Here is a 15721-nt window from a genome sequence, read left to right as displayed (position 1 = left end):
AAAAGAAATGCAATCAGTTTCATCCACTTGGACCTCAGCAAAGTGTATGAGACAGTGCCATGAGGAAAATTAACAAAAACAAGGGTGGAGCAAATGAAAGCAGAAAAAGCAATGGGTGGTTTTCAAAAAGAAGGATTGAACAATGGGAAGTTTACCAGCAGAATTCTTCAGAGTAATATTAATATAGAACTGGTTTAATATTTTCATTAAACACCTTCACTCTAAAGTAGGAATGTTGGGAGGGATATTAAAAGGGGTAATAGAAATGGAACTAAATTCGGCAATGTAGAGGTTAATACAGATATAGAGAGTAGTCACAAAAATTCTAGCTGTAAGAGCTCATCACCTCAAAAAGTTAAGAAAGAGAAAACTGTTCATATGTAGGCTGACCACAGAAAGATGGTGAGATGCCAAGTAATACAAGCCATGAAAGAGGCAAATGCAGTCCTAGGTATGAGCAAGAGAAGCCCTTTTGAGCAGGCATTGGGAAGCGCATGTGCTATGTACCAGGTTCCAGCAAGACCTCATCGAGAACTTATGTACTCTTGCAGTCATTTCTGTGTAAAGAACATGTACTCAGCCTGCAACAGCTGCAGCGAAAGACTATGAGAAATGAGAAGAATTTGGCTTGCTTAGTTTAGGAAAACAAAGGCAAAGAGAAGAAAATTATACCCGTTTGTAAACATCTCAGGAAAGTAATCATGCAGGGAGAAGAACATTTTAAACTAAAGGTCAATGTTGGCACAAAACACAAGAGTAACCAAGTGGACAGGAATAAATGTAGGCTAGAAATTAGAAGAGGATTATATGATACTGTACCAAACCAGCAGGAGCCAGGAATCATTGGCCCAGGAGGCCCCTTCCAGTCGTACATCCAGGGGTTTTTCATTATTTAAGGTTTTATACTTTGACATCTCAAGAGTATAAGTTTCTAAACTGCCATGGGGAAGTTCTAGAAACTCAAGTTTATTAATAGCTTTATAGCTGATATGACACTATAAATAAATTAATAATTCAGAATGTACCAAGAATTCCCTAGCAATCCTCCCTTGCCAAGCAGAAGAAGATTGCATTATCAGTAACTCCGAGTCTTTCACATAATGGCAGAAAACAGAAACCTGCATTAACAGAATGGTACAAATTTTGGCTCTTATTTTTTAATTATTGGTAGAATCTTTTTTGAAACACCCTAAGGTACATACCCAAGTCAAACTAGAGCATTTATGAGTATACCTTCACAGCACATTAAGAGCACAATTCAGGAGCTTTTTTCAGATTTCTATTCTTCATGTGGCCAGAATTCTAATTACTCTTCTGGGGTTAATTTCCCATGTTTTTATACAGATCAGGCCAGATAACAGCATCTGAAGATCTGTTCTTGCACCTTTCTCTCCAGTTACTGTGCTTCACAAATTCTGTTACATATGGGGTAATAAGAACAGCAGCTTTTCGTATTTGTAGTCCTTACCCACAAATATTTGTACAAGCTGCTCTCAAACTTGATAACAGATCGATTCAACTCCTTACCTCACTGACAAGCTTGTTAACACTTTGGGCTTGTTTAAGGACTAAGTTGTCTTCAGCAGTTAGGGAGTGAAAGTGAGCTGCACCTTTCATCTTGGAAAGATCTTTCTTGTATTTTATCTGAAAAGAAGAGGGAAAATTATAAAACAGATGTCTATCTTTTCACCATTGCTATTTAGACTAGCTTCATGGGTTGGGGTAAGATTTTCCTATTCTTGCTGTGATAAGCAAATAGAACTTGCTAAGTTGAAACACTGCAAGTTGTTAGTTCCTGAAATAAACCACATGTAAAATCACAGCCCTAGCAATCCCTGTCAAGCCACTTCACTAAACAGCAATTTTTCTAATCTGTTTTTTATATAGATTGAACAGTACTGGTTGTTCATAGCTTGAAGAAATAACCAGCAGATTCTTGGCTACTGACTGGTTGGAGCTTGTGTGCTCTGCTATTACTGAAGTTAATTCTCTGTAGTTTAATTTTAGACTAGTCAGAGAACTACAGATAGTCATCAAGTGCTCTGCAAACTTCCATTTGTAGACACCAGCTTTTTAAAAAATCTGTATCTTTTTGCACTTAAAATGTTTTTAAGGGAATTATACTTCTCTACCAAATCAAGATTGAAATAAGGGATCTGTTAATTTAATTTAGACATCAGATTATTGACTTCAATTGGGCTTAGATGAGTGAAGAGAGATAATACTTATACCCGCTTTTTGCCAAACTTTGTCCAGCAAAAACCCTGTTGGGAATATATTTCAATATTTCTTGCATAAGAGGAGGTGCTTATGCTCTTCATCTTATATTACTGCTTCAAAAGATTCATGATATACAAAATAAGAAATTACTTTAAATGCGCTGAAGTACAAAGTGTTTGGGGTTTTTATTTTCCAAGCCTGCGCAGTTTCTCAGGCTTTAAAGATATGAAGCAGCTTGTCAAGTACTCTAGTGTGCAAATACTATTGCCCTTGGCCTACAAATTAATAAGGAAACTACTGACCGTAGCATTTTGTAAACCTATGAAACTGCCATCTTTATCTGGAAAGGTTAAATATTTCATGTTTAAACAGGGGATCACTGAGTTGGTCATCAAAATAGGATTGGTCACACAAGGTTAAAGGTTTTTTAATATTCTCTGTCATAAGCACAGGTAACAGAATATAACTAATCCTTTCACCTTAGTTTACTGCTAGTATCTAGTCCAGGGTAGTGCAAGCTGAAAGACTCAACCATCTGTCAGTTCCCCAGAAAACAGACTGAGCCCATAAGCCCAGATAGCCCCATAAGGGACAGGTGTCCTCACTACAAAGGTTGTCATTCGCAGGAACCCTTCACAGCAGCCACAGGGTAGTGACCTACAGACTGATCCATTTTTTGTCACTACTAGAAAAGGTCTCCTCAGATAAGACTGAAGCTTTTTAATCAACAGGCTGCATGGAAGAATCACACATTACCACCTTTTTTTGCTGATTCTTTAGTTTACCACCCAAAACTAAAAATGCCCAGCCTAGAAATAAGCTCAGTCTTGTGAAGTGACAATGTCATACTCTGGGGTTATTTTCCTCCACATGACTTGCTTTGTGCTAGAGGCGTGATACATCAAAATATCAAAACCAGTTCAGCTCATTCATCCTCCATTTATTCACTACTGGGAATACCAGTGTAGTCCACAGGATGATTAAGGCAGTTGAAGGTTTCATTAATAATACAGGTGCAGATTTGCCAGGAGGGTTAACCTAACAGTAGGGATCCCATTAGCTGCTACATCCATCTCCTCCCTCATGCAAGTTGGAGCTATGTCCCCGTCTATTAATGGGTATTATTAATCCCCTGAGCCATCCAGTTCCCAGCAATGCAGTGAAATGTCATTGTTGTTTACTTCTCAAGTGTAATTTTAGCATTTTCCTCCCAGGCACGGTCCTGACAAACTGCTGTTTTTAATTGTTTACGAATGGTATTGATTCAGGTTTCATACTTACATCACTTGCCAATTCATTTGCTTTCTTGGCATTTTGATAAGCTGGAGTGATCATAGCAGGAAAGCTTCCTTTCCCTCTGCGTTCTTCAAACTCATCCATATAATCCTGGAGAAAATTCAGAGTGTTTACTCATCATACATGAGCAGGTGGAGCCATGGGTGGTTTCACAAAGCCCCCATATTCCTTGTTAGTGGGAAAGATCATTGTTTCTTTTTTTCTTTATGAAAAAAATGAAATTACAAACTGTAAGTATAAAATCATGCATTAAATTAACTGTGCCTGTAAGATTATTTGTATTGCATTGCAAGAGAAATTTAGGTAGCAATTGGCTGTGGTCAAGCTCTCAAGCATACAATGATAAACGACCTTCTAATCTCACCTCGGCTCTTACAGAGACGGTATCTACTAGCCTCTCTTTGTCAATATATGTTTCCATGGAAAACTATAAAAATATCTAATGGTTTGGGCAGCCAGGAGATTTGCTTAAACTTTCCAAGTTTAGCGTAGGGTCAGCTTTCCTCTGTGACACAACAGAAATCTCCTGATCTCTCCATGGTCATTTCTCATACCATTGCTGATCAAAAATATTATCTCTCTAGTGCAGTGATATATTTTGAAGAGGAATTCTTTATATTAAAATGGTAAACTCCTTAGAGAACAAAACTACAAAATTTCACTGGCTTGATTTAAAAAATCAGTTGTGAGGGATTCATACTCTTAAACCTATCTGTAGATAAGTTTACATGTAAATGTTTGACAATTTGAAAAGCCTTTTGATAATTAAACAAAAAAATACTGGAGCTTTTTTAAAAATGGTAATACACAATGACCATCCCAAAGCTCTCTAAGGCACAGACAGAAAGGATTATAAATATTTGGGGTTACTCTCTTGTGACTTCTCAGTGCAAAACGATTCATTGTAAGTCATCTTGTGCACCACCAATTTCACATGATAACATAGGTCATATATTAAGTTTGTGAACAATATAATGTAACTATAGTTACTGCATCTGAATTATTCTATAAAGAGGCACAGAAAATAAAAGATATCCTTGACTAATCAGCTGAGTTAGCTTTTACAAATGCCATTCATGAGTCTCGGTTCTTCAGACTAACTTGCCATTTTCTTTTTCTTCCAACTTTCTCAATATCTTTTTATGTAATTTCTAATATTGTTCATATTACAAAACTGTATTTTCAAAGTTCCAGATAATTAATTTTAGCCACTTCTAAGACTTTAAACATGAACAAAACAGGTGTTCATCACACACAAATTTTACAGTAAAATTCCTTAAATTGCCTCATGTCATCTATGTATCTGTATAATGTACATTCATGATCTCAACAGTTAGAAATCTAATCACCCATTAAATCACACTTAGCTCAGAAACGTCCATTAATTTCAATTAATTTTAATTAATTTTGAATAAAAATATCAGAATCCAATCTATGAAGACTAAAACTCAAATTAAATTTGAAGTCTGTGACTGAAGTTTCAAAGATACTTTCAAAGAAAAAAAACCTTAAATTAATTCTAAAGATAGCAGCATTCCAGTGCTTGAAAATGCAATTAGAGCTTTTTCAAATTCGTTTTACTTGTTTATTCTTACTAAAACTTGTAGTAGTTCAGAAGACAGAATCTAATTGAAGGTGTCAATGCTACATTGCCTAAACTCAACTTCTTCAAGGATGATTTGCTTTTCTCATATTACAAGATGTAGATTTGGACAGAAGAGGTAAAGCAACACGAAACTCCCAAAAGTCTTAGGACAATGTATTCCCTATTCCTTCATTTCTCCAAAGTATATGGGTCCCATGAGTAGCCAGGACGAAAAAACAAAGACTAACCATACAGATGTGTTTATACAAACCCACTATTCCATTTCCTTGAAATTCCCTTTAGCTGTATTCAGTTCTATTTAGCTGTACTATTTCTCTAACTTAATTGGAATACAGCTTTGGATGCATTTTGGGAGACCACAAGAATAATTGCATACCCTGAAAAATCAAGTAAAAGCAAAAGGAATGTCACAGACCAACACAGAAGTAAAGCCTATTTGGTTCCACAAGTGAAGAACTATAACTCACAATACCACTTCTATAGGAGAGCTGAAATCTAAGAGATATGCATGTTCTTCAGTGCTATTTGCAAATATTCAGAGCTGCAAAGCTTCTAAGATTTCTGAAAATACTGGCAGGGAATTAACTATCTACTAACTTTTTACCATTTCACAGCCTTTTCACTTTTTCTCCTAACTGAATTTACATCTTCTTTCTCAGGGAATGGGAAAGTTTCCACATATTTCAGTGTGATTACATAACACCACCACAAGAGAAATGTATAGTGTATACATGTACACAGATAATATTTTCCAAGGCAAGGCTTACCTTTTGGAATGACCCTACCATAACGATCATGCAGTGACAGTGCATGCACCTTGTAGTCTCATCTTGGATGTGCCAATGTCAAATATATTACACATTCAGAGCATGGTGCTGTGGCACACCATGTTTTCCTTTGAGATCTCGCTTTCTCATACAGGAAAGCAAAGTGAAAATAGGTCTCACTGCAGTTTCTGAAGTCCTGAGCCATCAGCCATAGTAATGATAAACATCAACATGGGTATCTCTCAGATGTTGCATACCTGGCCATATTGATCTATATTTTCTCTTGCAAAAGTAACATCTGTTCCAGCAGTATGGCTGGCTTTTCCCTTGATCTCTTTTTCATATCTTTGATGATACTTTACCTAACAGAAAAAAAGAAAATTAAAAGACTCATCCAGATGAATTTAGTCTGGCACACAGATGTTGCATAATAAATAATAATCGACGACATGCACATGCTGACAACAAAGGATAGTCAGAATTCCCATTGCCGCCAACCCACACAAGTCAAATATGCCACTTGAAGCTACAAAAACAAAAATAGTGGTGTACTTTTTAATAATGCACTAGGAACGTGGGACTTGCCATTTCAACCCAGACCATTAGTTCAGCATGTTCAGTACCACCTTCTTGTCAGTTGATAATCCCCGATGCTCCAGCAGGTTAAAAAAATGAAAAAATGGAATGATTGTCGTGTAAATTCATGGTTACCACAGAGCATATTTTTTATCAAAAGGTCACCTGAACGCCATTAGTTAATGGGCTTATTTCTGAAAGATGGTGAATTCCCCAATGATCAAGGGAATTCTAGGCAATCAGCCGCCAAGCTTAGACCAAGATTTGCACTACCTTTGCTCAAGTCAAAATAATGCCTGTAACCTGATGTTGCCCTTTAATCGCCAAGTGTGTTTGCTGTCACAGATGGTTTTCCACAGACAAAAGGCAAACAAATACATTTAAATGTTTTAGAGTCTTTTCATTTTGTCTTCATAACTACAGATCTCTTATTTTCCTCAATTACTTTTAATAATGTCTTAAATTCACTTCCATTGAGTTAGCACAATATGCTATCTTTTCCAGCAAAAAGAGCTTTCCTTTCAGCCTCCAATGACAAAACACAATTAACTGTACATTTTGAGTAATACTGATGTTCTTTCACAATGTTTTTTAAAGAATACAGAATGCAGTTTTGTTAAGTTTGGAGAGGAAAACAAAGCCAATAAAGAGTAGTACACCAAGTGTTTGTATTTAAAAAAAAAAAAAAAAAACAACAAGGAGAGTAAACCAAGTGGAATAGAAAGCTATATTTTATAAATCCTTTTACTTAGGTCAAATGTACGTGTGTGTTTGTGCGTGTGTAGGTATGTGTATGTACTTTATATATATGACTGATATTCAGGAAGCTAGTTTCTTGTGTTGATAAAAGCCACTTCCCGCAAAAGCACAAAAGAAGGAATAGGAGAATGAACTGTAAGGATCCACTGGGAGCACGTAAAGTCACGGCAAAGCAGAGGTCTGCAAACACAGATGCCCCTTGATACAAGGTCACCCAGACCTTGTGGCTGTGTAAATTAGAGCTTCACTTCGGCCCCTCTAACTCATACTAAGTGGGGCAGAATGAAATCAAAGACCCCAGCTGACCCACAAATAAAATGCCTAGATTACTCTTTGTGCATAAAAACAACTGTCCCTGCAAAAGTCAATCACTTGACAATCTGTCTACGAAGCATACTGCTTCGCAACGCTCATGGAATTTCTGCTGGTAAACATTTTAATCCAAAATCTGTGTGACAAGTTATTCTTTTCTTCCCAAAAGAAGGACTGTTTTGGACACTTACATCACTGGCTAATTCATTCGCTCTCTTGGCTATTTGATAAGCTGGAGTGATCATAGCAGGAAAGCTGCCTTTCCCTTTCTGTTCTTCAAAGTCTTCTGTGTATTTCAGCTGTAAAAATCCAAGACAGTTCAGAAGCAATTAGATCAAATGTATCCTGACTGCACACATAATCAGTTCTTAAAGTTGCAAAGTCAGGCGTTAGATGGCTGTCATCTGCCAAAAGGAAGATGAACCATGAAGTCTGAATCTTTACAATGTAGTCTTTAACTACATGATCACGTATTTTCTGCAGGACCTCTGTGTCTCATTCGGGGTATAGGATGGCTCATTCTTTTTAAAGAAAATACCAAAGTTACCTGCAAGATGTCTACTCTATTTAAATTAGAGCCAGACAACTTCCTTCTTTACTTTGCATGGCACCCATTGCTGGGTATAGAACAGACTAGTTCTCTGCCTTCAGTTCTGACAGCCAGGTAGTCCCTAAAATGGCCTAGAACTGAATATGGTCTTTATACCTGGAAGTATTAAATATTTAATTGTAAAATGAGTCTGCCTTTAAAATACTTTTTTTTTTTTTTTACTTTTCTATATGTTCATATTTTTAAATTACTTATAAATGTCCAAAAAGCTACTTGCAGTGTCAAAACCAGGTGAACCTATTTTATTTCACTTACATCACTTGAAAGCTGTGCTCCAACCTTTGCATGAAGTATATCTGGAGTGTCTACAACAGAGGTGAACTTTGAAAGGCTCTCTTCATGTCCCCGCTTATACTCTACCTGAGGGAGAAAACATATAAAATACATATTATGAACAATAAGCAGCAAATAAGCATTTTCTATCAGAAGGCTTCAAGAGAAGATGAGCAACAGCAGTCATGACACCCCACCGTACAGTCAGGCTAATAGTATATTTAAGACTCAATTTCCTTAAAGTGAATGCCAGAAGCAGACAGAAATGGACCCAGATATTCAAACTTCCAAATGTTCCTAGATTTATGTAAGCCACACATTTGATTAAAGTATCATGAGAAGAGTCATTAACGGCTCAACTAAGATCATACTGCAATGACAATGCAGACAGTGTTTGCAGAAAACAATGCAATACTTTAAAATAATTTCTACAGGATTTATTTTTAATTGATCTTTTTCAGTTGAACTGTTGTTTTTACAAATAAGCAATTTTCCATGCATATATTTAAAGTAGCTTGTGTATGAATTAAATTTGATATTACAGATATTCAGCTGTACGTCTAAATTTCAAACAATACAGAAATGAATACTAATTCATTTCATATAATAAAGAGCAAAACCTGTGAGATGTAAATAAATAGATTAATAATACCATAAAGTGAAAATGAAGGTAATCAAATAAACATTTTTGAGTGATTCACAATCTTTTTCAGGTTTCAATAAACTACAGTAAAAGCTGTAATCTTTCAGGAAATATACATATCGTCATTTATCTTATATGATTGTCTTCCCAAGCCAAGTAGTTTGTTAATCCTGCTTCCTGCATTATGTTAAAGTTTTCTCATTTTGTAGAATTAACTGTACAACAAATATCCATCATAGAACCTACTGTCTAAAATGAACAACCTAAACATAGGATTCTCCAAATTCAGAAGTCTAACATACAATTAAAAAAAACCTGTGACTTACATTACTGCTTAGCTGGGCAGCTCTCTTAGCAACCTGATAACCTGGAGTGATCATAGCGGGAAAGCTGCCTTTGCCTCTCCGTGGCTCATATTCTTCTGTATATTGAAACTAGAAAACGAACATTTTTTGGTTTGTTGTTACAGAATAACCCACTGTAGTTCAATGTGATTCCTTTAGCGCCTTGCTTGCTAAAGGTACGTATCACATTATTTAAAAGCAAACAAATTAAAGAATTTACACCTTACGAGTTTGTTATATTACAAGTACGTATTTCCTACATACAGCAGAAAACATTCCCCATTCACATAAATTATGCACTGTTAATTGGCTATGTTGACTGAGTCGCTAACCTATTGTATAGGCATAGACAGTCATAATTCAGAAGTGATTTTCATCAGTCACGGAAACATAGTCAACGAAAGGTCTGTTCTACGAAAAATAAGACACATTTTCCATCATGAGTTCTTACCTGCTGAGGAAAACTACCGCCTGCTAGATCAGGTCACCTCAGATGTCATTGGTCAGTACCTGAAGTGCTCCTCAACTACAGAAATATGTAAGTGCATGATTTCCAGGATGGGCAATAGTACTGTTATGTGACTTTAATCACTTACATGGTTAAATATTGCTATTGACAGAATATGTCAGACTTTCCTTTGGTAACATCTTAGCAAAGGTTGACTTTGATGCACTGCTAAGTTTTCAGAATATGATACAATATGAAAATAAAGCTATTCCACACATTAGCCCACTTACATCACTCTGAGTCTTCTGTGCTTGTGTTATCTTGACCATCTCAGGATCTGGGATGGTTCCTGAGTACCACGATTTTCCTTCCTCATAAGCAGCATAGTAAGCATTCTACAAAACAAAAAGTAAATAATTACCAATCTTCACCCTTGTTTTAATACACAAACAGCTGATCTGACAGAAAAAAAAGGAAAACAATGCTGTGGAACTGAAATTTACTCTCTGCAGACCTACAACACAATGTCTACACCCCACACACCTTCAGAATGCCAGGGCAGAACTCGTATAATAAGAACCGACATCAAGATGTCAGGATGTAGTATCCTGGAGCGAGACTCAGTTAAGTACTTCTGGGAATCAGATCACTTGTTGTGAAGCTTCAGTGCCAGTAGAAAGAAGACACATTGAGTATGGCTGTACATGCAGCAGTCCAAACAGCTACCTGCACAGATACACTCTTCTGATTCTTGCGTTCTAAGCTATAATCAAGCTATGATGCCTTGAAAAGTTCAGCCAAATGAGAAGCAATGGCTCTTTTAGCACTGAGATGCTGTGAGTAAAATCCTAGCCAAGGCCAGTCCTTGGTATCCTGCAGGCTAGTGGCTTGGAGACTTGAGGGATATTTCTTACCTGGGTGGCCAGTTGTTGGGCTTTATAGGCAGCTTCAATTTCTCTGGACCTTACATCCCATTGAAAGACTGATTCAAACTGTTCACCCTTCTCTCGATATTTTATCTAAAAAAAAAAAAGAAAGAAAGAAAGAAAAAACACTTGGTAGTAATTTGTTAGAACAGACTAACAGACCCCCCTTTTAGGAGAATAAGAGAGACAAACAAGGTAAACAGTCTCTTGGTCCACAGTGATATGGTGTCTGCATGAACTGCAGCAACAAAAGGAGACGAATGCAAGACAAAACAACAAAATCAGTGCAATTCCCACCACAATAAATCCACTTCAGTGCCTGCTATGTCGGATACACCTTAAACCAGCCTAAAGGAAGGCTACTTCCAAAAATACCTCTGGCCCTACTAGGCGACCCTTCTTGTTGTCTCTCACACACCAACACCATTGGACAGGCAGCTGTGGGGCAAATTAGATCAGGGAATTAGTATGTGGGCTTTTGCTGTGTTAGCTTTCAGCTGTCAGTTCCTTCATCTTTCTCACTGTGGAAATCACCAACTCCAATGTAAGAGCAGCAGAGGAACAATGGGACTGCACAGAACTAATTTTCCAGGTGGTAGTATCAACACAACTCAGTTTCAGATGATTTCTCTAGTTATAATGTTTGCCTGTGTCTGTGTATTCCATCTCCAACTGATAGAGACCAGCCTAGCTTCCAGTGCCAATCAGTTATTTCACCCAGAAGGCACATTTATATATGATATGATTGAAGAAACCAGGGGACTATGACAAGCACACCTGATCTAACATATCTCCACAGCCTAGAAGAAAATATCAACCACCTCCTGAGAGCTTGCAAAACTCTCCACCTTTTCCCCCTTCTCCCTCTTTAAATCAACACCACTAACACCCTGTTTATGTACAAAAAGGCTATAGAGGCCGCAACTCTATGCCATTGAAAGACTACCTAAGTACTTTGTCCATGCCATCCATTCTTGGCAAAAGAGATTTCAGGGAAAAGAGATTTGCCCTAAGGTCAAAACTGTACTCTCTAATGCACACCCAGCTTCTACCTAAGATTTCTGTTACTACTGGAGTTGCATATACATAAATGAGCAGCATATTACACCTGAAATCTGGCATGGAATTCTGAAAAGGATTTGGTCTTTAGATAACCCTTTGGGGGGAAATAATTATGTGGAATGAAATTCCTAAGAAATTTTAAGTGGAACATATTGATGTGGCATTAGATGAAAGACCTGGTACCTGGCGGGCAATATTCTACTCTTCTATTTCCCTGTACAATGGCCATGAAGTATCGCGACTGTGTGAAGGTAAATGAGTCCTACATTTAGTCCTGGGTCACCATTTTCCTTCTTTTACTTTTATCAAGATATCACACAGAAATCCAGCTGAAGTCACAGCTCTATTACACAACTGCAACAAATGCAACAAAATGCAACAAATAACAGTCCCTGTCCTGAAGAGTGCAAAATCTAAACTGACTGGACAGAAAAAACACTGAGCACATGCACCATTATTCCCATTTTATAAATTAAGTACAGAGGTATGGAGAGATGAATGATTTGACTGCTCACATAGAAATCCAGTGTAAAGGGAGTGAGCCGAATTTTTATCTCTGCATCCGAGTCAGTGTCTCAACATAAAACTTATGTGAGAACATCGTATTAGAACTGAAGAAACTCATTACATTTTCTGCATAAGAAATAATCTTACCTTAAAAAACCCCACAATCTACAGTAGCAATTGAAAGGTTTTCCCAAGTTAGCATTATTTTATACATTTGCCAATGAAAAAGTTTTCATGCTCTCAAAATTTCTGCAGAAGTACTCCCTCTAAGTAAGTACTGCAGAATCAGCTTCTTTACTACCCTTAGCAATTTTCTCTCTGGAGCAGAACCTCATTATGTGATTGAAAAGGACAGAAGGTGCTTTAGGTGTAAAAAACAAGGGAAAATGATCTTTGAGCTATAATTTGTCTGGTGTTTATATTCACATGCACTGGAAGTATCAGAGTCTTATATCACGGCCTAAAACCAGAAATAGAACTTGCAGTAATCCCAAACTCATTCCTGACAAGATCTGTCACATGCAGTTTAAAGCAAGTGAGACGGTCACTGCTGAAATAGTTATTGCCCATGATATTGCAAAAACTGATGCATAAGAATACTGTACAAGAAGGAAAAAATGCAGCGTCTAATAAAGGCTGTTGATGTACATCAACTTTGTACAGCTAATACAGAACATCAGAATGAATTTAGCGTGCTATAATCTACATAATACAACTTCATTCTTTTATTTTAGTGATGACTAATCATACCAAAACACATTGGTTTGCCTACTAAATATAGACATGCAATGAGTAGTACTATTGAAGAGTATAAAAAGACATGACAGTCAAGTATTAGACATAGAAGTGAGATAGCTGTCAAGTATTGGCTGTCCCTGTATTTCTCATTTAACGAAATTCTTAGAAATGCACGTTTGAAACACATGTATCGGGAGGAAAACAACGCAAGCAGAAACGAACGGCGTTCGGAAAGAAAGAAGGCTCTGAGCTCCCCTAGAGGTGTGCCAAGGCACAGCAGCACTTAGAGAGCTGAGGCAGTTCAGAGGGCACGGAAAGCTTGTCCATCCTGAACACATTAGCAAAACGTTTTCAGTAAAACCATGCAAAGCTCCCTGGACTTCCTGTTTTCTCATCTCAGGCTTGCCAGAAATACCTGACAAAGCATTTATGAGAACTTCTGCCTACATCCCACTGAGAGAGAATTTATTTTTTTTTTTTGTGCCTTTTAGCATCAGTTTCAGAAGAGATTATGAAGCAAATAGGTCATTCGTGTTTCCAGCGGCTGTGTAAACCCCCCTGATTTAGTTACTAAGTTTACGTAGCTCTGGGCAGTTTCTGTGAACAATGCTTCCATGCAGATTATCAGATACAGCAGGTGAAAAACTGCTATCCATTTTTCTTTCTGAATGTAGAAGCAAATTCAGATCTAACCTTTTTTTTTTTCTCAGGAATGAATGCAGTTTAAAAATTATTATTCACACATGGGCTGAGATCTTACTGCTCTTAAATAACACAGGAGGCTAAGTAAAGAATATGTACTTACATTTTTAAAACGAGACACAAATATTATATCAAAATGCAAATCAAAGCTAAATACTTTTGGCCCTCAAGCTTCTTACCTCGCTTACCATTTCCGACAGTTTTTTTGCATTCATATTTATTGGTGTCTCAAATATGCCTGTGAACGCATTGTTTTTTGGATTGTGCCTAAAAAAGGAAAGTGTAAATGGGTATTAGGAACATACCAGACAGCCCACCAGAAAGGTTCTCTCTGAGCGCTCAAAAACACAATACCAACCACCACCCCTCTATACATAACTTTTCCCCCACTCACACTCAGATCTCAGATTACATTCAAGTTATTATTGTATAGAGTAGGTGCCTAGAGCAAAATTAAATTTAATGATCGTCATATCAATGCTGCGTTTCTAATAACAAAAGAGAATAATAGAATAAAAAACAACTGTCATCTCTCCTTTTTCTACTGACAAATTTGACAGGAATTGATCATTATAAAATAAAAACTTCCTAGAACAAACCAAAATCTGCATTTTATACATTTTCCTGATGATTGGCTCAGCCTTGTTAACTCTTAACTGCTGATTTGGAACGCACAGAATTTTATGGTTGGGTTTATCTTCTTCCCGCAATACTGAAATGGAACTTAATTTGGTATCAACTGGACAAATCAGGAAGCTTTAAATGTAGTATCAAGAGTTTCTCATCATTTGTGATTCACATAAATGCAATGACACGCACGAAGGCACTAACAATACATAATTTCAATACATCACACATGGGACCAGGCTGAGTCCAAACGGTGGTCTTCTATTGCATTAAAATTACTTGTCATTTTAAACCTTTGCTTTAAAATCAAATTAAAGGAAACACACTTACGCTTGACAGTAAGGCTTTTTCTCATGGCTGACAAAGTTGTTTACTGTTAACATCATCTTGCATACTTCACAGTGAAAACAGGCTTTATGCCATGTCTGGAAATACCACAAAACACAAACCAAAAGGACATGATTTATATTTCATTATTATTCTGTTGAGTTTTAAATCTCAATATCGATCCTTCACATGCATTTCACAAATTTGAAGAATTCTTCAAATATAGGCCTATTATTAACTCATTTCAGTTCTGAATCCAGTTAAGAGTACAGAATTTTTGGAACCAAGAGACTTGCACTGTGTTAAAAGTGCCAATCCGTACATTTATTATAGTCCAAAATAATAAAGAAAGAGAACTGACCTGATCTATACAGTTAATCTTCTCAGCAGGGTAAACCCCATAGCCACATCTAGCACACGGCTGCACATTCATCTTGAAATCCACAGAGTGAAAAATATATAGGTTTATACAAAAGGTTCAAAGAGTATGAAAGTGACTTTTTGGCCTGTGCAAAGCACACTCTAGACACTCCAGTCAGGGCCTTTAGCTGTGGTCAATGGCTCCCATTAAAGCTCCAAATTGAAGTCTGTTGCTCCGTTTGCTGACCTTCTGTTTCAAAGTCAGCTGCAGGCTGGCTTTTAAAGCTGCCAGTTAGTAAGAGGGGTTATTTTGGCAACTGTGTCAGTGCGTAAGGGAGGGTAGCAATATCTTTCTCTAAATAGAAGAATGAACTCACAGAAACGAATCATGTCCATGTGAACATTAGAGTCTGATCATTTAGTATTTCAGTTTTGCTGTAAAGCCAGTTGTCATAAGCCAGGGATGAAGAGAAATGTATATAGAGCAACAGCAGCAGCAGTTTATCATAGTCTCTCCTCACCCTGATATACAGCAAGTGGCCTCATGGGGGACTACTCTGTGTTTAGCCTCATATTAGAAGGAGGTACCACCAGACATCCAGGCCAGAGATGGGTTTG

The 15721-nt window shown here is 37.1% G+C and overlaps 1 protein-coding gene across 1 annotated transcript in view; it reads right to left on the bottom strand.

The window, feature by feature from the left end:
* The window catches only part of NRAP (nebulin-related anchoring protein), a 52067-nt gene extending 36891 nt beyond the window's left edge, over positions 1–15176 (bottom strand). The window contains exons 1-11 of the mRNA XM_010140270.1: positions 15105–15176; positions 14747–14841; positions 13969–14056; positions 10769–10873; positions 10145–10249; positions 9389–9496; positions 8402–8506; positions 7728–7835; positions 6147–6251; positions 3502–3606; positions 1528–1644 (exon numbers count right to left, since the gene is read on the bottom strand). Of these exons, the coding sequence (XP_010138572.1) occupies positions 1528–1644; positions 3502–3606; positions 6147–6251; positions 7728–7835; positions 8402–8506; positions 9389–9496; positions 10145–10249; positions 10769–10873; positions 13969–14056; positions 14747–14841; positions 15105–15176 (1113 nt within the window). The remainder of the gene's footprint in view (positions 1–1527; positions 1645–3501; positions 3607–6146; positions 6252–7727; positions 7836–8401; positions 8507–9388; positions 9497–10144; positions 10250–10768; positions 10874–13968; positions 14057–14746; positions 14842–15104) is intronic.
* Between the last annotated feature and the right edge of the window lie 545 nt (positions 15177–15721).

This window comes from Buceros rhinoceros, unplaced genomic scaffold, assembly GCF_000710305.1.
Source record: "Buceros rhinoceros silvestris isolate BGI_N320 unplaced genomic scaffold, ASM71030v1 scaffold4410, whole genome shotgun sequence".
Taxonomy (NCBI): domain Eukaryota; kingdom Metazoa; phylum Chordata; class Aves; order Bucerotiformes; family Bucerotidae; genus Buceros; species Buceros rhinoceros.
This window is presented reverse-complemented; position numbering and strand designations above follow the sequence as displayed.